The sequence below is a fragment of the Zootoca vivipara genome, chromosome 4 (genome assembly GCF_965207765.1).
Source record: "Zootoca vivipara chromosome 4, rZooViv2.hap1.1, whole genome shotgun sequence".
Taxonomy (NCBI): domain Eukaryota; kingdom Metazoa; phylum Chordata; class Lepidosauria; order Squamata; family Lacertidae; genus Zootoca; species Zootoca vivipara.
The window spans coordinates 71,284,832-71,305,879 of NC_142587.1; the positions used below are offsets into that span (position 1 = coordinate 71,284,832).

Sequence of the window (21,048 nt, forward strand, 5' to 3'; positions counted from 1 at the left end):
ACTGGAAGGAATTTTCTTATTTTGTTTTGACTACGGCAGACCAACATGGCTACCTACCTGTAACTATTACAACATCTTTCAAGGGTGAGGTGTTTCTGTATTATAGCAGTAAACTCAAACTCACCACTCTTGGCACACTATTCTAATACGGTATCTATGGAATAAAAGCTGTGCAAAAAGTTGATCTAAAAGACTTCACCTGGGAAAGAGCCATAGCTCAGTGATAGAGCATCTGCCTTGTATCCCCGTCATCTCTAGTTGGGAAGAATCCTGCCTGAAAACCTGAGGAGAGTCTACCATTGAGCCAATATTGAGCTAAATGAACTGATGGTTTGACAACAATATTTCCAGGATAAAATAAGGAAAAGCCAAATCGCACAAATTGACATCCAGATTGGCATTTGGAAAATGCGGCTATTCAAGAGAAGTCATGCAATATTGTATTCACCCTAAGTGAGTACTGAGCAAAAATAATAATATACCACACTGAATCTTAATGCATGACTTCCAAGAAATATGGACAGTGGATAAAATGGTCCATCTATATTTCTTGAAAATCTTTATGGAGTGTGTGAAGGCTTTTTAAATACTTCCCATCTCATACTTTAAGAGTTAAAGAAAAGGAATGACAACAAAAGTTGGCTATGAACATGCTGCATTCATGATAATCAGCAAGAAAGAGAAGGAATTTCACGAACAAACCATGTTATGGGAAACTGTTTTAAAAAGAGATATTTTCACAACTTTGCAGGAGCAATGTTTCATTACTTATAGGCCGAACTATCTAGTAACACCACAGGAGCATTGCAGCATTAACAACTTTACTGATATCCTTGCCTGAACTTAGCCTTCATGTTTCAGAACTAAGTACTTACCCGCAATAATGTTCTAACAATGCAGAGAAGCAGCAATTGAAAAGCAAACATAGACTTACGCTTTTGATGTGACATTGTTAGCCAGAGAACTTTCATAGTATGGAATGCCTTTGCTGATTACGACATTGATCTGACCTCCTAGGACGTTGGACACCACTCCTGCATGCACCCCAGCCATGCAAATGGAGGACGACTTAGGAGAGAAGATAGATCACTTACTATCTGATAGCACTTCAACAGTTTTCAGTAGGCTAAAGAAGCTACTGCTAACTATCTGATACTTATTAAGCTTTCCTTTTGTAAAATTCTAAGCATGCAAAAAATACACAGCTCTCCCTCTCAATCCAGATATAATTCTGTACCAGATCTGAAATGGACCTAGAACAGAAATGGCTAACTTGTAGCATTCTGGATGTTGCTGGACTAAAACTCCAGCCATCCCTGAGGATTGATCATGCCAGCTAAGGCATTTGGAGGGCCAAAGTTAGCTATCCTTGGTTAAGAGATATTGTCACTGAAAACCTGCCTACATCAATGTACCTTAAGTGCTTAACATATTACATGGGTAGGCAAACTAAGGCCCAGGGGTCGTATCCGGCCCAATCGCCTTCTAAAGCTAAGTAGAATGTGTCCTTTTATTTAAAATGTATCTCTGGGTTATTTGTGGTGCCTGCCTGGTGTTTTTACATGAGTAGAATGTGTCCTTTTATTTAAAATGTATCTTTGGGTTATTCGTGGTGCCTGCCTGGTGTTTTTACATGAGTAGAATGTGTGCTTTTATTTAAAATGCATTTCTGGGTTATTAGTGGGGCACAGGAATTCGTTCATTTATTTTTTTTCCAAAATATAGTCCAGCCCCCCACAAGGTCTGAGGGACAGTGGCCCGGCCCCCTGCTGAAAAAGTTTGCTGACCCCTGACATATTACTACAATGCCATAAGCTGAAAACCACAGTTGAATACCCAATTAAAAGTTCAAACAACCCTTCTGAAGTTTACTTACATCTCTGTAACCGTGAGGAACAGTCCCAAAAACATCAGTAAAAGGAAGCACACATCCAGCTGGGCAATATTTACTATAAGAAACAGGAATATAAAAGTAAGATCTGCAAACTGCCTTCGATTACAAAATTGGACTTTTTAATAGCCTGTGTGGTGAACTTATGAACTGGCACACCACAAATTCCACTACTTCACAAAAGCATGACAAAAAACACAATATCTGCCAGTGTCCCACCTCTATGCAATCCTTTACCAATGAGAAAAACTGGCTAGATCACATGTGTGAATTGGCCCTAAATTATTATCAAAGTTTTAAAAAGAGACCAAATCTTACCTGAACTCTGGCTCAGAAAACTGACTTGCAGTGTCTAAACACGTTATTAAATCTAGAAATAAAAACATAGTAAAGAGATTGTTTTTCAAAAAGCAGGAAGTCTGTAATTAAGGGATGAAAAGTTTGAAGACAGTAAAACTGATCTCCCTGAATCAACACATCTGCAATTCAATGTAGTACGAGGCACTTGCTGCAGTCTGATAATACATCAACATGAAATAGTTTTTTTAATCCTGGAGCGAATGTGGTGAACATTAAATCAATCGAGTGAAAAGAAAGCATGCTTAAATACAGTAGTTTGAAACAATATACCACCCTTCAGCAGAGATTACAGGGTGGCTCACACAAAAAATCAAATATATTCCACATCTAACAAATACTGAAACCAGCCCAAACACAGCAACAAAAGGGAGGGGGCACTGTTGTCTCACAGATCAATCCTATACAGTGGTGCCTCGCTAGACGAATTTAATTCGTTCCACAGGTCTTTTCTTATAACGAAAAATTCGTCTAGCGAATCCCATAGGAATGCATTGAATTTTGTTTTGTTTTGCCCATAGGAACGCATTAATTGAATTTCTTTTTTTTTCAATTTTTTCCATTTTTAATTAAACACATATGAAATATGAAATAACCAAACACTGTAAATAATAACATTTCAAAAAAAACACAAAACCCAACATTAACAAAACAAAACCCACACACACAGAGACAAGAATTTCATGATCTTAACCTCGTCTCTAATCATTGTATTTAGACTTCCTCGGTTCCTCCTTACTGCGATTCATTACATATTAATCTGTTAGCAATTTCTACTTCATGTCCCTTTTTAACTTTAATTCCCATATATTTATACCTTACTCCATCCAAAACCTTAATAGATGTTACAATTTTCCTTCAACACAAATCTATTTTCGTAAGCTACAGCTCCCTATATCTATCAAAAACGCTTTCTTATTACTCTATTTCAACATTGTTCTTTTTCAAATAGTCTTTGAAGCTCTTCCAGTCTTCTTCCACCGTTTTTTCTCGCATTCCTATGGGAAACCACGATTCGCTAGACGATTTTTTTCGTAAAACGCATTCGTCTAGCGAGGCAACCGCTGCTAGAAAAAAACTTTCGTTAAGCGGAAATTTAGTTAAGCAGGGCATTTGTTAAGCGAGGCACCACTGTACATCTTTATTTGAAGTAAGTCCCATTGAACACAATGGAACATACTCACATATAAGCGATAGATGTGATTGCAGAATTTGAAGAGAATGTGTAGGTCACTGGGCAAAAACTGATGTGGCTGCAATGCAATAGTTGCTATCTGTTAGGAACCCTAGGGACTTTGCCCACCCCACCCCCAAAACAGCTCTTTTGTATTTTGCATTGTTTTACGTTTTTTATATATATATTCAATTGTGTCTGTATGCATTACAGTATACTACCTTGTTTATGAGTGGGCCATTTATAAACTTTATTCGAATCCCATATTGTTCTGCATCATCTAAACTAAGTTATTATGCATCTTACTCTGTCTAGACGTGGTTTTGTAATCATCCATGCTTAATTCACTTTGAATAATTTATCAGTAATTGGGTAACAGTAAAATAAGAATGAATTACATGCGATAATAAGAAAGCACACTTAGAAAGAGATGTCTGACGTGATTACAAAGTGCTAGGTAAGAAACATATAAATACCTGCTTTGTCAGTGGTTGAATAGGATGCAAGAAACCCATGTCCGTAGAAGTGTATGCCACTCATGAATTGTACTGTAACTTCATTACCCTTTGATTCATTTAAATTCTCCATCTGTAAGCCTAAACCACAGTATTTTCCTGCAAGGTGCAGGAGGAAGACAGTTAATAAGCATTTGTCGATTTAGTATGGATTTGCACATTCAGAACATCTTTGACAGCTCAACGAATTTGTGAATCAATTTCTTATCAGCCCCACAGTTTCAAGGCATTAAGAAATCCTGAAGCTAGGGTTTGTTTGAGACTAAACCCATCTCCTAAATCTCCAAAAACACAAATTATCAGGGTGGAATCCAATGCTGAAGGAAATGAAGGACTTCTTCCTTTCCATCCTCCATGTGCCTTTCTCAAGAGGTTCCCTGGCCCTTTAGAGCAGATTTTCTTATCATCTTGCAAAGGGGAGGAAGGTGAAATCCTGCTTCACAAGCAGGTCTGTTCTGCTCGTGCACACTAGGGTTGTGACTTTTTCATTTTCCCCCCCTCAAAAATTATTTCCTGTAGCACAAATGGATGAGCTTTTGCCTATTAATGACTAAAATGAGGTATATTCCATTGAAATATTTAAAAAGATCACACACAAACCGTTTTTAATTTTTTTGTATGCCGTTTTACCATTTCATAAAATTGTATTAACAATTCTATATATATTTCGTATCAAATTTGGACACAACACCACATTCCACAATGGGGAGTGTTCTTAGCAACATAGAGTATACAAATGTCACACCTGTGCAAGGTAAAAGCCCCTTTTTGGAACCTCAAAACTCAGCCAGCAGACCCTGCCGGACATGCTGGGAAAAGAACCTACAGGAGAGGTAGCAAAACATCGTCCTCTATACTGTCCTCTATACTGTGTCTATACTGTTACTGCAGCTAAAAAAAGCTTCCTTGTGTGTTTGATGACCCTATATAATGTTGTATATATGTGACTCTAAAGCTTGGGTTCAATTTTGTATCTGCTTACAGCGACTTAAAAAATGGTCAAAAAACTGATAAATTTTTTAAAATCATTTTGTGCATGAGGTTTTTTTAATCAAATCTCTTTGAAAGTAATATTTTATCTAATCTTTAATGAAAGCTCATCAAATTATGACACAGGGAAATGAGGTTGTAAAAAAGTCATCACCCTAGTGGACACACAGCACTGGCTACAACCTCCAATTCTGAGAGGAAACCAAGACACAATTACTAAGGAATACTGAAGGCATGGTGCAGAGCAATTTTAGTACTGTACACTTCACCATCTCTACAAATGCTACCAAGTATCCAAATAAGTATCTAGTCCAGGGGTACCAAAACTAAGGCCCGGGGGCCAGATGCGGCCCAATCATCTTCTAAATCCGGCCCGCGGATGGTCCAGGAATCAGCATGTTTTACATGAGTAGAAGGTGTCCTTTTATTTTAAATGCATCTCTGGGTTATTTGTAGGGTCTGCCTGGTGTTTTTAAATGAGTAGAAGGTGTCCTTTTATTTAAAATGCATCTCTGGGTTATTTGTGGGGCATAGGAATTTGTTCATATATATTTTTCGAAATACAGTCCAGCCCCCCCACAGGGTCTGAGGGGCAGTGGACCGGCCCCCTGCTGAAAAAGTTTGCTGACCCCTGATCTAGTCTCTTTGCCAAATACATGTACAGTGATACCTCGGTTTATGAACGCAATTGGTTCCAGAAGTCTGTTCATAAACTGAAGCGTTCATAAACTGAAACGAACTTTCCCATTGCAAGTAATGGAAAGTGGATTAATCCGTTCCAGACGGGTCCGCGGAGTACTCAACCTGACGCGTACTTAACCCGAAGCATGGGTGTAATTGGTTCCGGAAGTCTGTTCATAAACTGAAGCGAAATTTCCCATTGAATGTAATGGAAAGTGAATTAATCCATTCCAGATGGGTCCGTGGTGTTAGTAAACCGAAAATTCGTAAACCGAGGTGTTCATAAACCGAAGTTCCATTGTACACCAATAATTTTACATTGTTTCCTATGCATTATTACTCAGAAGGAATACCCACTGAGTTCAATGGGACTTATTCCCTGTTAAGCATTAATAGGACTGTAGTGTTAAAACTATTTGTGCAAGTGAAAGAGTTTGGCATGGATTGTGGAGCTGTTATGAAGAACCAGTCGCTCTGAAGTTTCCTTTTTTTAAAAAAGTTCCCAGCATCAACAGAGTTGGCTCTTACACCACAATATATGCTACCTGTACATCTACCTTTGCTTAAAGATTTAAATCCTCCGCCAGCCCATTATCTGCTGTCAATGCACTTCCACTGACTAGTCTTTCTAATATGTAAAACTTACACTGGAAGTTCAAGGGGGAAAAAATGGCTGCCCGTTTTAACCTTACCATTATTTTTTCCCAAAAAGCTCTCTCTCAGCAGAGCAAGACACACACACTGCTCAATCTCTTATGCAGCCACACTAGCTGGGAACAGCTGAGAGGTAAAGGGAACAAAAGTAGATAATTTATTTGGGCCAGTGAACTCGACTTGTAAAAGTGTTTAAGCCCTAATCAGGACTGGATGTTCCTTGCCATTTAAGGACCTCATGTTTTCTTTTTTCTTTTTTGAGTGAGCTTGGCTTATAGCAAGTCTAAATTTTCAAGCAATATCTAAGTAGGAGAGTCATCAAGCTTGATAAAAGCCTTCACGTTACAGATATCGTGCAATCACATTCAATCTTCTGTCTAAAAAAACACCATCAGAAGAAGTATCTAGGTCATGGGTTTAGAAGGAAGAAAAACAGTGCAACAGTTTTTTGTTTTTTTAAAAAAAATCAACCCAGAAAATGTCAGCTCTGTTGGTATCAATGACATTTTAAGTCTTTATTCCACTCTCCCCTCCCTTTTTTTTGGCAGCATACAAAGACGTTCCCAGCACAGACTAAAGGTTTATTAAATGTTTCACACTCAGAGATACAAAAGTAATAAAAACCACAGGATATTACTGCCACTTCATATATGTCAGATTTACCATCATATTGACAAATTTACAAGAGAAAGAATACGTTTTAAAATCTTACAAAAATGCAGCTCTGGGAGTGACTTCCTTTGCCCTGCATATAATGTCTGCGCTTCTCATCCCCAATCAGAGAACTATCACCATCTTTCTCTCCCAAAAGCCAGGTAACTTTATCACCACTTAGACACAGCTACGTTTTGGCGCAGAACAAAATATTGCCAGATACGATTAAAAGGGAGACATTTCTCTATTCAGTGCACATTTAAATTTAGAAGACCAGGATCTTTCAACCAAAGCAGAAGTTGGAAAACAAATGTTTGCCATTATAAGATTCCTTCGAGCTCCTGTTTGAAAGGTCTAGCTATAACCGTGAGTGCACCATAGCTCATTTGTAGAGCATTTGATTCAGTCCCTGGTATCTTTAGATAGGGCTTGGAAAGATTCCCATCTGAAACTCTGGAGAGCTGCTGCCAATCAGTAGTGATGATTTAGAACTTGATGGAACAATGATCTGACTCAGTATAAGGCAACTTCCTGTTTCCTATGTTCCTTTATCCTCTTCCTGAGCATTTGAACGCCTTAACCCTGAGAAATTAATGATGGGCATATCTCCCCTGAAAGGCCACTCCACACACTTCTCTTTTAGTTGTACACGAAAACATCTTACAAGTACATCTAAAAATGTAAAGTGTAGGTGTTAAACTTATGTCTGGAGACACGCTGTCATAATGCTTGTCTGCCATGTTCATGCTTTACAGAAGGGCTGGCAAAGCTAGTGTTGTCCAAATATTATTGGACCCACCAAGTAAGATAAGAATTGTACTCCAGCAACACCTGGAGGGCCCAACTAACCAGGTACACCCATAACTGGCCGCAGCTCCCTCTTGAGAGCCCACCTCTGCGGGTTTTCCTCCATAATGTGTAAAATGGCTCTGATTTAAACAAACACAGAGTAAGAAAATGCGCAATACTGATTATGACTCATAAAAAAGCATTAGCATTAGAATTTCTTCTCTCCTCAAGTTTTGGGAAGAATGGACCATGCAAATAATTCAGACATGTTTGTACTAAATAACAAACAAACCATAAAGGAGTATTTCCCCCCTGTTTCGAACAGCATAACAAGAAGTTCTTACCTATTTCTGTCCTTGTGGGTCCAATTCCATTATAAACTCTCACGTAATTAAAATGGCAAGAATCTGAATCGTCAATATCGAAATCCCCAAATTTGAGCTGCACTCTCTTCTCGGGCTTTACTCGAATCTCCCATTCACACACAGTGCTGTTTGGATAGGTGTGCGGGTAGTTAATAGATGTAAAAGTCCCACTTTCAGGACCTAAAACGGTATGTCCACATCCATCACCTACAAAAACAAAATTAAAAAATTCCTTCAGTAGCACCTTAAAGACCAACTAAGTTTTTATTTTGGTATGAGCTTTCGTGTGCATGCACACTCAAAACAAAGATTGACTTGTATTGCGGCTTTCTCATGCATATGCTACTTTTAAATCAAGAATGGGATTCGAACCCACATCTCAGTACCGGTGTTAAAGCTGCAACCTTGTGCAAACTCACCCAGGAGTAAGCCCCACTGAACACAGTAGCTTGCCATGCAAGAGCAAACATACAGAGAATTGTGCTGCATAGTAGCATTTCAGAGTTCAGTGCCTTATTTCTGCCCTGGCTCTAAGCTTCTTATTTTTCATGTATAAATTCTACACAAGGGAATATAAATTAGTTAACAGATATGCCAAGTATTCCAGTGTTACCCTCAGGGTATAAAAGCAACCTGAGGAGGACAAGTATTCTTCTTCTTTAAAAAAAGGCAATTCAGAAGTCCAAGTTTAAATAAAATATATATTCCTTCTCCCCCTTTAATATAAACTTCATCATGCAATTAATAAATACTCAGGTAACTTCACAGCTGCTGTGGCAACGAGGGGTCTGGCTCAGTATCTTAAGGGCTCTAAGACTCACCACAATGAATCTGGTGCTGCATATGTGGGCCTGAAAAAATGCCCTCTGCCAGCTGTCTTAATGATGCCCTAGTCCCTGGTGGTATTTCTAGTCCATGAAGCGGTTGGTAAGCCAGTTAAACTACAAGTGGGTGAGAAACCATGCTGAATCCCATTGAACAAGACAAAGAAACCATTTGAAGGCCTATCCCTATAGCAGGGGTGGCAGCAACACATAGTGAAACTTTTCTGATCCAGAGTTGGGTTAATAATGGTCACTCAAGAAAATCAACTAGGAGTAATCAGATGAGCTTGTTTTAAATAGGTCCAGCCTGCATTCATTCGTTTGTTTAAATGTTTCATAAACTGCTTAGTGTTTAAGCTGGGGCAGTAAACCAAACCAGGGGGATCCGAGGCAGTCCAGTTGCTGTGTTTCCTTGAGCCGCTTTCAGACTCTTTTGCTCTTGAATGTCAACAAAATTAATGTGGAAATTTAAACAACCACATATCAGACAACTGACTGGTTGGGGCCTGCAGAGGGAGGCAGGGTGGGTTGTGGAAGAGATTATAAAAGGCATCCTTATGAAACAAGAGGTTGTCACGTTCCTTTTAGTCCTCCACTAAAAAATGCAATGAATGTCGATGACCTGTTTATATTGCCTGGACTCAGCAAAGCTGAGGGAATGTCTTTCTGCATACAAGGTTTTTCATATGGAGTACTGCTTGGGGTTCCTCTTCTTTAGAGTTTAGATTGGCAGAGACCCAGGCAGGACTTTGTAGTCATAACCCTTAGATTTTTTTTTTCTCCCCGCAATCCAGATTCTTTTTGGGAGGCAGGTGGGCAGGTGCTAAGCTGTTCTTTTTCTTTTTCTTCAAGTTATTGAAAACATTTAATCTGTGTAATGGTCTATTTTGTGGGATTCTGTTGCTATCTTAGCATATTTTGCAGCTGACTTAACCAGCACATAGTGCTATACCATTTCCACTGAAACCAACCTGTTTCAAGCAGACCCTGGCAAGGGGAATGCTTCAGAATGGCTACCAAACACCTGGAAAGACTGGATGGGAAAGTGCTTACATAACCCTGTGGGACATGCTCAGGAACACTGCATGACAAAAAGATGGGGTTCCTTTGGTTTTAACCTCCATGCATTTGGGCTTCTGCTTGTGCTATCAAATGTGGGGCTGAAGAAACACATTGGGAAACTTACAGTTCCATATTCAATTAGTATCTATACTCTTATCCTCCTATTCCCAAGTACTATTCATTTCATATAGTAAAAGATACGGCATATACTGTAATTGTCAAAAGGAAGTTCTCTGCAGTTCAAACTGCTTGCTGAGAAGATGTTTATGTCCTGTAATACATATGAATCAGCAAGTGTTGAATCTGCCACCCTTAAAGAACCCTGTGTCAATTTCATGGCAATGGAAATGTTGAACACTCACGACTAAATAATCTATCAAGTATCAGGGCATAAGATACCATTGACAGTATTCTCACAAGAAAGCGAGCCAGTGCTTTAAAAGGCTCCCTTTAACGTTCTTGGGGAAAACCAAATGCTTGTATTGATTGATTTATTCTGAGATGGCTTCACTGCATAGTTTTGTTGTTCATGCTGGCAGGGGGGCAGGGAGCAGCACGGACAGAAGAAAAAAAAACATGATTTGTTATGAATTATTTCATTAAAAGGGTTTGCATTCCTAGTATCTTATGCATTTCATGCCAATACAGTTTGATCTGAGAAGTTAACGTTTTATTTGATGCCAGAGAGCTCACTAGATAGAAAAAGATTACTTGTCTGTAACTACGGTAGCCCTTTGTGAATATGACTGCTCACTTAATCACACAACATAACCGTCTAGTGATGCTAGGAAAGACTAAAGAACAAGTTTCACACATGACCCTATAAGGCAGTGCTGGACATATGTTTCCACATCAATCCTGAATCTCTAAATGCCAACCAACCTATTGTAGTAAAAACCAATTTGGCTGGCTTTATAAGAGGATCGGATAAATTCATAGAGGATGAGATTAACAGTGCCTACTAGCTGTGATGGCATGTTTTACCTCCACCGACAGGGGCAATATGTCTGTATTCCAGAAGCTGCGACTCACAAGCCTGTTTCAATCAAGACCTGTTTGCAGGCTTCCCACAGCCATCCAATTGGCCCCTATGTATGATAACAGAATGCTGGACCAGATGAGTTGCGCTCTTGATTCATAGTTACAGAAAATAAACATCACTGTCTTTAGGAGATACATTCAGCCATAGAGATGGTGAGCTCTTAACTAGCAAGCTTCCAGCAAGATGCAAAATACCCCCACAAATTATTCAAGATTTGCTAATACTGTATCATGAAATTTTTCTGTTATTTATTGGCCAGTTTTAAACTGCAGAGTACTGCAGTTCTCATGCACAGTCACTTGTGTTGTTTTTTGTTTAACATAGCAATGCAAACACAAGTTCTTTAAGTTCCCATTGAGCATACCTTGCTGACTGAGAGTGAACTGAGTTGCACTGTGACTCAAAGTTGAAATCCCCTTTGTGCTCATTACCAAATAAGGAAAAGGTGCTCTCAATGCAATCCCTGAAAACAAGGCGCCTGTTATATGGATCCCAACAACCAGAAACACACCATTAGCAAGCATGCAGACGGTATTTCTTCCCAATGCTCCCACATACAGGTGGCAGCAAAAGCTTCTTTTCTACCTTACTGTAACCAATGAAGACAACAGACTAGAAGATTGTAAGGTAAAAGTTTTTTGCTGCACAGCATTGGTGGCAAAGCATTAGAAACCCTTTCACAAAATATTTTTTGTTGCTAGGGCCATATTTCGAACACTGGCAATAGTTTTGCTTATTTACTGTGTACAGTAGTGTAGATTTGCTATGCAGCTTGTGTGTTTTAGCCTATGGTTCACGACACATTAAGTTATCAGTTCCTGTTACGGAAACTCCTTGAGGAGAATCAGATTCTAAAGAGCAGAAGGCTTTTCTCAAACTTAGGACACACTCTGCTTTCAACCATTTATTAAAACCATACTGGATGGGTACCATATTAGCTTTGGTGCCATATTAGGTCTCCCTGGCAGCATTTTGAAAAATGCATATTCCTGTGATTGCAATTTGTTTTAACTATTTTTAATTTCTCAGTTTTAAATTGTTATATTGCCCCTGGCGATCTGCTAGTGCAATGTGGGTAATAATAACACAAATAATTTTTTGCTTTATTGCTGACTGGTTTTTTTTAAATGTGCTACTTCTGTTCCAAGGTAAGCTAGAGGCTTTCCCTGCTAGTCACCAGAATCATGTTTCTTGCCATTCATTACTTGCGTACCCCTTTAAATACTGAACCAGACACATCAAAGATTTAGTAAAATAAGATTTAAATCTCTTTGTTTACACTTGACAGATACTCTATATAATTTTCAATTTAGGAAGGGACAAGCTGGCAGAGGCATACTGCCCAATGTAGGGTGCAGACAATGGCTAAACAGGCTAGCTTCGTAATCCATGGTTTGAAGTTGACTTGCTTAGCAATTAACCATTTGCCTTTTTAACAACCAGGATTCTTTGCCTGCATATAAAACCAAGGCAAGATGCTTCCATGGGAGCACTGCAGAAACCCATAGCAACTGGGCAGGCAAGGGAAAGGGGGGAGTACAGTCTGGTGTATTGCTCAGGTTCACTGAGACATATCTAGATAGCAAACCATGGTGAAAACCACCCCAGTGAATGCACCCACAATGCAGAGCTGCTTCACCTTCCTGCCCAAGGCATTTCAGCCTGTCCCTGGTGATAGTTCAGAAGTTCAGTTTGAAGTTTAAACCGATATCTGGTATCCATCTGTCGTATCAGCTGGCATGAATTAAGTGGCGCCCCAAGATATGCAAGTGCAGCAATAGCTGCTGGATATTTTGAAGAGCAATACGGATGGCCAAGACCCATCTGGTTTTACAATGGCTGGTCTTGGCTTGAGATCCGTGGAACGCTTGCATCCTCTGCTCACCAAACTTACGTAAGGGTTCAAACCAGACTACTACTGAATGAAGAAAAAAATGCATAAAGTGGATTATTCTTTTTATCAGATGATCTTCTAACCAATATCTAAGGATGGAGCACAGATTTTGCAGTTTCCCATAAAGCTTCTGCATCAACAAAAACTGGAACGTTCCTGGAGTTAATATAGGGTTGAACTAATGATGGTCTGTGAATGTGCTTCAGGGAAGCTTCCAGCATATTTAAATAAGTGATTATAAACAGAAACAAATCTGAATATGTATTCCCCTCTTTTTTTAAGGGATGTTTTTGAAAAAAATGGAACCAGACTAGATCTGGAAATGCTCTATTAAAACTTTATGGGAGTTAAAAAAATAAATCTTAAACAGTACCTACAAAAAATGTCAAGTAAAGCTGTGCTCTTGTGGTGAAATATTGGGGGAAGGTGGCAGCCCTGAGTATATTCAGAAGAATATAAGAAAAGCCCTATAGGTGATCTAAGTCCAGCATCCAGGTGCCCATAGAGAATCTGCAAGCAGGACCCGAATTCAACAGCATTCTTCATACTTGCAGTTCCAAGTAACTGGTATAACAAGAGGCATGCCCCCTTATTGGAGGTAGAACATAGCCATCATGGATTTTATCCTTTTCGAGGTGACTAGAACCATACACAGTATTTAAAGTGCTGTCACACCATAGCACGGCATTATGATACAGTGGTACCTTGGTTCTCAAACTTAATCTGTTCTGGAAGTCTGTTCCAAAACCCAAAGCGTTCCAAAACCAAGGCACGCTTTCCCATAGAAAGTAATGCAAAATGGATTGATCTGCTCCAGACTTATAAAAACAACCCCTAAAACAGCAATTTAACATGAATTTTACTATCTAACGAGCCCACTGATCCATAAAATGAAAGCAATAAACAATGTACTGCAGTCACACAATCAATCAAGGTTCCAAGTTGTTTGAGAACCAAGGTGTTTGAGAACCAAGGTACCACTGTACTGGCAGTTTTGTTTCCAACCCGTCCTAATAATCCCTGGAATTTGCCTTTTTCACAGCTGCCACACACTGACTAGACATCATCACTTGAGCTATCCACTACTAACCCAAGGTCTCACTCCTAATCTGTCATCGCCATTTAACAACCCATTCAATTATATATTAAATTAGGATGAAAATTGTTCCAGTACACTTCTTAAGTAATTTGCCATTTTATTGCCAGTTCTCCCAACTAGGAGAGATCCTTTTGGGGCTCCTTTTTTTTAATAGTTCGTAAACTTAATTGGATATAGTGGGGGAAAGAGAAGATGTGTCCCAATCAAAATCCACTTCCATGGCAAAACTCAAATATTTGTCATTGTGTAATGCAGCAAGAACAAGTCACTGATTTGTTTTTGTTTTAAAATGAAGCCCATTACATATTGCACATTAAAAACAAAACAAAAAAGTCCCAAATGTTGATCTTGGATAGAAATGTTGCATTACAAAATAAAAACTAAAAATAAAGTTTAAGAAGACTCATTGAGTTCTCTAGATTATGGGCTACAGCTACATACACAAAACATACACCAATGCTGTCAATGCAAAGCTATAATACACACTGTCATAGTTTTGCACAGTGTATCTGTCACAAGTACGTACAGTATTTTTAAAGCCACGTGTTTTGCGTCTGCTTTGTTCTTGCAAGTCAATATTAGACTTAACAACTAGGTACTCCTCAAATCCTCACAATAGCTAAATGCCTATTCATAAGAAGACGTTCCAACTATGACCCATAGAGGAATTTGACTGCAATTATACTAGCTTTTCCAAGTCATGAAGTACACTGAGAAATAGCTGTAACTACATTCAATGGCATCTCAAATGTGGATTTCAGTCCAACTCCACAAGGCCATTAGTAAAACAACAACATAAACCCCAAACTTGCATAATTATAAGATGGGTCTTTGAAATTTTACTTCTGTATTTATTACATCAAATTTACAACTTTTTCTTCCTCCCCAAAGAGATGCCTCAAAATAATAATAAAAATTGTATTGTGATCCACATTCACATTCTGATATTCAGCTGCCACACAGTTTGTCAAATGTGATTATTTTTCTTTAAATGTTTGTTTATAACAGTTTAGGAAACTGTTTGTCTTCCAGCTTTTAACAGGCAGCTTTTCTAGAAGTGTCTGTTAATGAGAATTGTGAATGCACATGACAGCTGAGTGCATATGGATATGAATACACAAAATCTGTCAGGCAATCTGTAGCAAGTCCCTACAGAGTTAAGATTCACAGAAGGTTCATGAATGCTTTCAAAATGATTAAAGACTGATGCCTATATTCTTACACTGAACAGAAAGTAGATTCTCCTTTTCGTAAATTTATACTGCATAACACACACAAGGTTTGTCAAATCACAACCATTATCTCCTCTTCCTCTAGCATTTTCTCTCGGGAATTAGTAAAATGTGGGATCTACTTGCAAGCAATAAGCTTAGGGCCAGCCTGCAAAAACTCCTTTTCAGGAAAACTAGACAAGTTTTTCATCAATTTGGGTTTAAGATTGTGGGGAAGAGATTGGAACCAAAATTAAGAGCACAATCCTAATCATGCCTTTTCAGAAGCAAGTCTTATTTAATGGGTCTTACTCCCCCACCATGAACTGACTCTCAGTCCTTCCAGGGCTTAATTTGAGCCAAGCATTTACTCCCAGCTCCATGATCACTGCAGATGGTGACAGCAGTCACGAAATTAAAAGACGCCTGCTTCTTGGGAGAAAAGCAATGACAAACCTAGACAGCATCTTAAAAAGCAGAGACATCACCTACCGATAAAGGTCCGTATAGTTAAAGCTATGGTTTTCCCAGTAGTGATGTATGGTAGTGAGAGCTGGACCATAAAGAATGCTGATCGCCGAAGAATTGAATTATGGTGCTGGCGGAGACTCTTGAGAGTCCCATGGACTGCAAGAAGATCAAACCTATCAATTCTGAAGGAAATCAGCCCTGAGTGCTCACTGGAAGGACAGATTCTGAAGCTGAGGCTCCAATACTTTGGCCACCTCATGAGAAGGGAAGACTCCCTGGAAAAGACCCTGATGTTGGGAAAGATTGAGGGCAGAAGGAGAAGGGGACAACAGAAGACGAGATGGTTGGACAGCGTTTTCAAAGCTACCAACATGAGTTTGACCAAACTGCGGGAGGCAGCGGAAGACAGGAGTGGCTGGCGTGCTCTGGTCCATGGGGTCACGAAGAGTCAGACACCACTAAATGACTAAACAACAACAACTCCCAGGTAGGTAGAGCCAGGACTGCCACCTAAGTCACCAGCTGCTACAAATGAGAAGGCACTGCAGGTGAATGGGAAAGCTGCTTCTGTGGGTTGGCATCTTACCACCAGCCAGGCCCTGATTCCATCTGCAGCTCCTTCTTCCCACTTCCCTGGAACAAAGAGCCTGAAAAACCTGAACTATTTCAGGGACCTCTGATAAGGACCACAACTGTGCCATGAACACCACTACATTTCCCTAATATGTTGCATTCTTTTGTAGAGTTCCATTGTAAACAATATTGGCTGAAAACCAGAGCTGCGCAAAAATGGCCTCTCAAAATTCTCCATCCTACTTGCAGGTGGAGAAATTAAGATACCTTTCACTGAATATTCTCAAGGGTTATTTTTCTGTTTCTTGGAGGTGGGGCCTCCCACAATCAACAACTGTGTTGAATGCCTGACCCCCATTTGCAGCTCCCATGATGCCCCCAAGCTAGCATCATTCCAGGACACTGGTAGGCAGGAAGAAGAATAGTGGCAACCACAAAAAAATGGCTGAGAATATTCCCATAACATTCTACAAAATGGCTGCCTTTTTCAGGGAGTGGGAAAAGTGAAAGTGATCAGAAATTATTTCAGAAAAAACCCTTAAATAAATAAGCAAGTATGCACATTTGATTCGCTGCACATAAGCCAATTGTGCAAATCACACAACAGGACAGTATGTATTTGTTTATGGGAAGAACTACCCTAGGAGTTGTCCTTGGGTCACCATATGCTACACCAGAGCCAGAATTCATGATCATTTTGTGGGGTTTTTTATTTGAATGGAGCATCCATATAAACATTTCTTAAGACTTCCCAGTCAGAAAGGGAAAGCTGTAGACTTTTCTCCAAATGTATTCACTCACGGAGAATAGTACAGTAATAGGAACTCCCACCACCACAACCCACAAGCTCTACTGGGGAGATGAATTAACATCAATTCTGTTAACTAGTTTTGCAGTCTACAATCCTTGAAGCTTCCTGAACTGACCAACTTTTATCCTTTTATTTTATTCTAAAATAAGAACTCATTCAAACGACAACCCTACAATATCCATGTAATGTAATGCCTCATCTAGCACATTATATGGCAGTTTTGTAACAAAGTTTCAGCTTTCATTCTCTATTTTCTCATTTGCGTCCTGTAGATAACAAGAAATGCAGTCAGATGCAACTGAAACGTTTCAGGGATTTCCTATCCCAAACTCATCATCTTTAGTTAATCTATGCCTGCACTCTCCTTTTTACTGAAAGCTTTACAAAAGTGACCCTACACATTAAAAACCAGCTTTAAATCATTCTTAGACACTGCCTATTCTTCATTATGTTACTTAATAATCTCAAAATGTCAAGCTGGAGGAAAATGGGAGTTATTTCAAGTATCACTCCTTAAAATTCCTCAGGCTATTCCCCTTTTACTTTCTGAAAAGAGAGGGGTTGGGTCCTGAGCCTTCTTGGAATTTTTATCTTATTTGGCTTGCCTCCTCCCCAATGGGGCCTATGGAGATTAGCAATGGAAATGCTATCTGGATACTCTGAGAAGCACTCAAGTCAACACAAGTGAAAGCTGGTTCCAGCGCGGGGGGGGGGGGGGACTTCAGATATCATCACATTTCAAACATCACTTCTTCATTTCGGTGAAGATATCAGCACGTAGCTTGCACCATGCAACCTTCTATATGGATGCAAAGCACTTTGCACGCACACACGTGGCGTCGGTGGGAAGCTGTTTACCATCGCTGCCCCACCCCCTCGTGCGTGGCGTGGGTTACACGCGTGGGGCGACATGCACCTTTGGCGGAGTTGGAAGCCAGGAGTGCAGGCCGCTGAGAAACAGCTGCACGAACACGAAAGACCCATTTGCAGGGGCCTGAGGGCTTTCTCGCGGACGTTTCGCTCTCATGCACCTTTGCTTCCCAAGAAGCACTTGTTAAAAAGGTCATGCAGCAGCCCTGCCCAATGCCCGCGATGGCACCTTAGTGAGTGAGGGGCAGGAAGGGTGACGCTTCCCCCCCCCGGCGGGCTTCTGGGAGGGCGCCAAGCAAGAAAGGCGGGAAGGCTGCTGCTCTGGTCCCTCCCCTCCCGACGGGGCTCCCGCACGCACCTTTCTGCGCCGCCGCGTCCCGCCTGAGCAGCAACAGGAGGAGGAGGAGGGAGGCCAGCGCCGACCGGGTCCCCCGGGGGAGCGGGCGCTCCGGGCTGCTCACCATACCCCGCGTCTCGGGCGCAGCAGCCGGCAGTCCGAATGCATCCCGAGCCGGGCAACTTGGCCGCGCTGCTCTCGCCTTGCCTCCTCCTCCGCGCCTCCTCCTCCCGGCTTGCGCGCCGTCGCCGCGCGGATCCGTCCAGCCTCTGGCCGCCGCCGCCCCCTCCTCTTCCTCTCCTTCCCCCACCCACCAACCCGCACGGCGCGCTCCCACCGCCCCCGATGGGCGCAACCACTTCCGGGTCCGCTGCAGCCGCCCCTTCCCCGCCTCCTGCAGCCGAAAGTCCCCCAGCGGAGCTCGTCTGGCCGCTGCCCCCCTCCCGGAGTTGAGGCGCTGCTCCGCGGGGAGAGGAGGGGAGAAGGAAAACGCGCGCGCGCGCAAACACACAGAGCAACAAAGAGTCCTCGGGGTACTTGGAGGCGAAGGGGTGCCTTGTGGCCAAAAGCCTTCGTGGACTCTGCCCAGGAGCCCACTCGGTTGGGCGGGTGGCGTTAGAGCGAAGTTTGTAGGAATGGCTGAAATGCAGGGCGTGGGAGAAGGGGGCCAGGTCGTTCCCCTCGGGGGCGGGGGAGAACATCCTCCAAGTTAGTGGTACCGGTAATTGACTCCAAGGTGATGGAAGGGCGCCCTTCACACGTGCTCAAAAACAGTGTCTTATCAGGCGAGGTTCCCTGAGAGTAGAAATGGGCTTTGGGGCTTCCTTGCCAGTATTGTGTAGATTGACATTTCTTAAAAGTTTTATTGCCATCTCGTGCTCTTTAGCTCAATTTTGCATGTTTTCTACAATTTTGCATGTTTTACAATCCTCCAACCCTTTCTTGGTGTATGTATATACACAGAATGCTTTATTTCAGGGTGTACTTAAGGGTACACAGTACTGGCACTCTTTTGTTTAAAAGTGTGGCACTTACTGTAACAATTTAATGCTGAGTACTGGCACCTATTTTTCTAGAAAAAATGCATATATATTCTGCTTAACTTGAAAACAGACAAACCTGGGTATATAATACCTGTGGAACATGCTGCAGTCTCCTATCAACAAATTAATTAGAATTTATTATTGCTGCAATGAAATAATTAACCAAAGAACTGCTTCAGATTTTCACTCTGCTGCAATTGAAGCAGTAACTTGGAGAATAATATTTGGATTCCCCTCAGCAGCTGAATAAGGATTGTACATTCCTCAGGCAATAAAACTGTTGTCCTGAAAGGCTCTAACTGTAGACTCTAGTTCTGTTGCCGGGAAGACTTGTGCTACAATAAACTCCTTAGGGGCCATAGCTCTTCTTGTTTAAGAGATACTGCCATTAGGGTTCTTATAGGCAGCTGGTATATGTTGCAACATGTAGTTAACAAGAGGAATATATTTAGTTTAAGAGCAAAATTTTGAAACACAACAACAAAAATATTTTAAAAGCAGCTATAAGCTTCTGAACAAAATTTAGATCTTGCATTTGTCTTGAGCGGGTGGAAGTTCCACATACAGGACTCTCTTTTAAGTGCTCTGATCAACATGAGATAACCATAATAGTTTCTTAGATCTGTTTTTTTATGGCAAATTTATTTTAAACCATTTATCTATTCCTTCCTTCCTGTCTGCACATATACCGTATTTTTCCGTCTATAAGACGCCCCCATGTAGAAGACACCCTCTATTTTTGGGGACTCAGATTTAATAAAATTGGGGGGGAGATCCATGTATAAGACACCTCCTAATTTTTTAAAGGAAAACTAGTCTTATACATGGAAAAATACGGTGTATCTAAAGATATCTTTCTTCCCCAAGCAAGTATTTAGTTGGATTGGATTAACAACACAATTTCTTCTCACCTATTAAGTGAAGCTGTTTATGTGTGTTTGTTTTAAGCATGCCCCACTTTCCATTTGTGGCCTAATTTTGATAATCTCAAGCTCTTTTCTTTTCCTGGCAGACACAATACAGTGGTATCTTGGTTTGCATACGTTTTGGATTACAAACACGTCAAACCCAGAAGTGCATGTCCCAGTTTGCAACCTTTTTTTGGATTACAACCCAATTTTTTTTGGATTACAAAAAAAAAATTGGAGGCCCTATTGGCGAAAGCACGCCTTGGGTTACAACCTGTTTTGGTTTACAAATGGACCTCCAGAATGGACTATGGTTGTAAACCAAGGTACCACTGTATAAATAAACAAGAAATGATATAGCCAAAGGTATAGCTAATCTGGTACCATCTGAATGTTCCAGATTGCAGCTTCCATCACCTCTGATTATTGGCCATGTTGGCTGGGGCTGATACGACACCTGGAAGAAACCTCTGACATAGTGGTTCAAAGTACAAGCTATGGGGCTGGATGTCCCTAATTCAAATTTAGCTCAACTATAAACTCACTGCTAAGTGTCAACTCCACTTCTGTAGTTTGGAGATTACACAACAGGCTACTCTTACATGATGCCAAATACACATTAAACTTAAAAAACTATAATTTCAATTTATTGGACCCCCTGTGGCCACAGAGACCCTCTTCTATAACCTAAAATAATGTGCACCTGTAAAGAATCTCCTCTGCATTTAGTGTGTCCAAAACACAGACAAAAAGGTGCTACATGTCATAAATTGCAAAAAGGAATATTTTATGAATAGTAGACACATGCCAAATAATAGAATCTTGCTTCGTAT

The 21,048-nt window shown here is 40.7% G+C and overlaps 1 protein-coding gene across 2 annotated transcripts in view; it reads right to left on the minus strand.

Moving 5' to 3' along the window:
- The window catches only part of DCBLD2 (discoidin, CUB and LCCL domain containing 2), a 35,292-nt gene extending 16,448 nt beyond the window's left edge, over positions 1-18,844 (minus strand). The window contains exons 1-6 of one of the 2 annotated variants that reach the window (XM_035115692.3): positions 18,286-18,844; positions 8,050-8,277; positions 3,899-4,036; positions 2,210-2,261; positions 1,877-1,949; positions 935-1,068 (exon numbers count right to left, since the gene is read on the minus strand). In XM_035115692.3, coding sequence (XP_034971583.3) covers positions 935-1,068; positions 1,877-1,949; positions 2,210-2,261; positions 3,899-4,036; positions 8,050-8,277; positions 18,286-18,391 — 731 coding nt within the window. In that variant the 5' untranslated portion in view covers positions 18,392-18,844. The remainder of the gene's footprint in view (positions 1-934; positions 1,069-1,876; positions 1,950-2,209; positions 2,262-3,898; positions 4,037-8,049; positions 8,278-18,285) is intronic. The other variant, XM_035115693.3, reaches the window with a different exon arrangement.
- Positions 18,845-21,048: the final 2,204 nt, after the last annotated feature.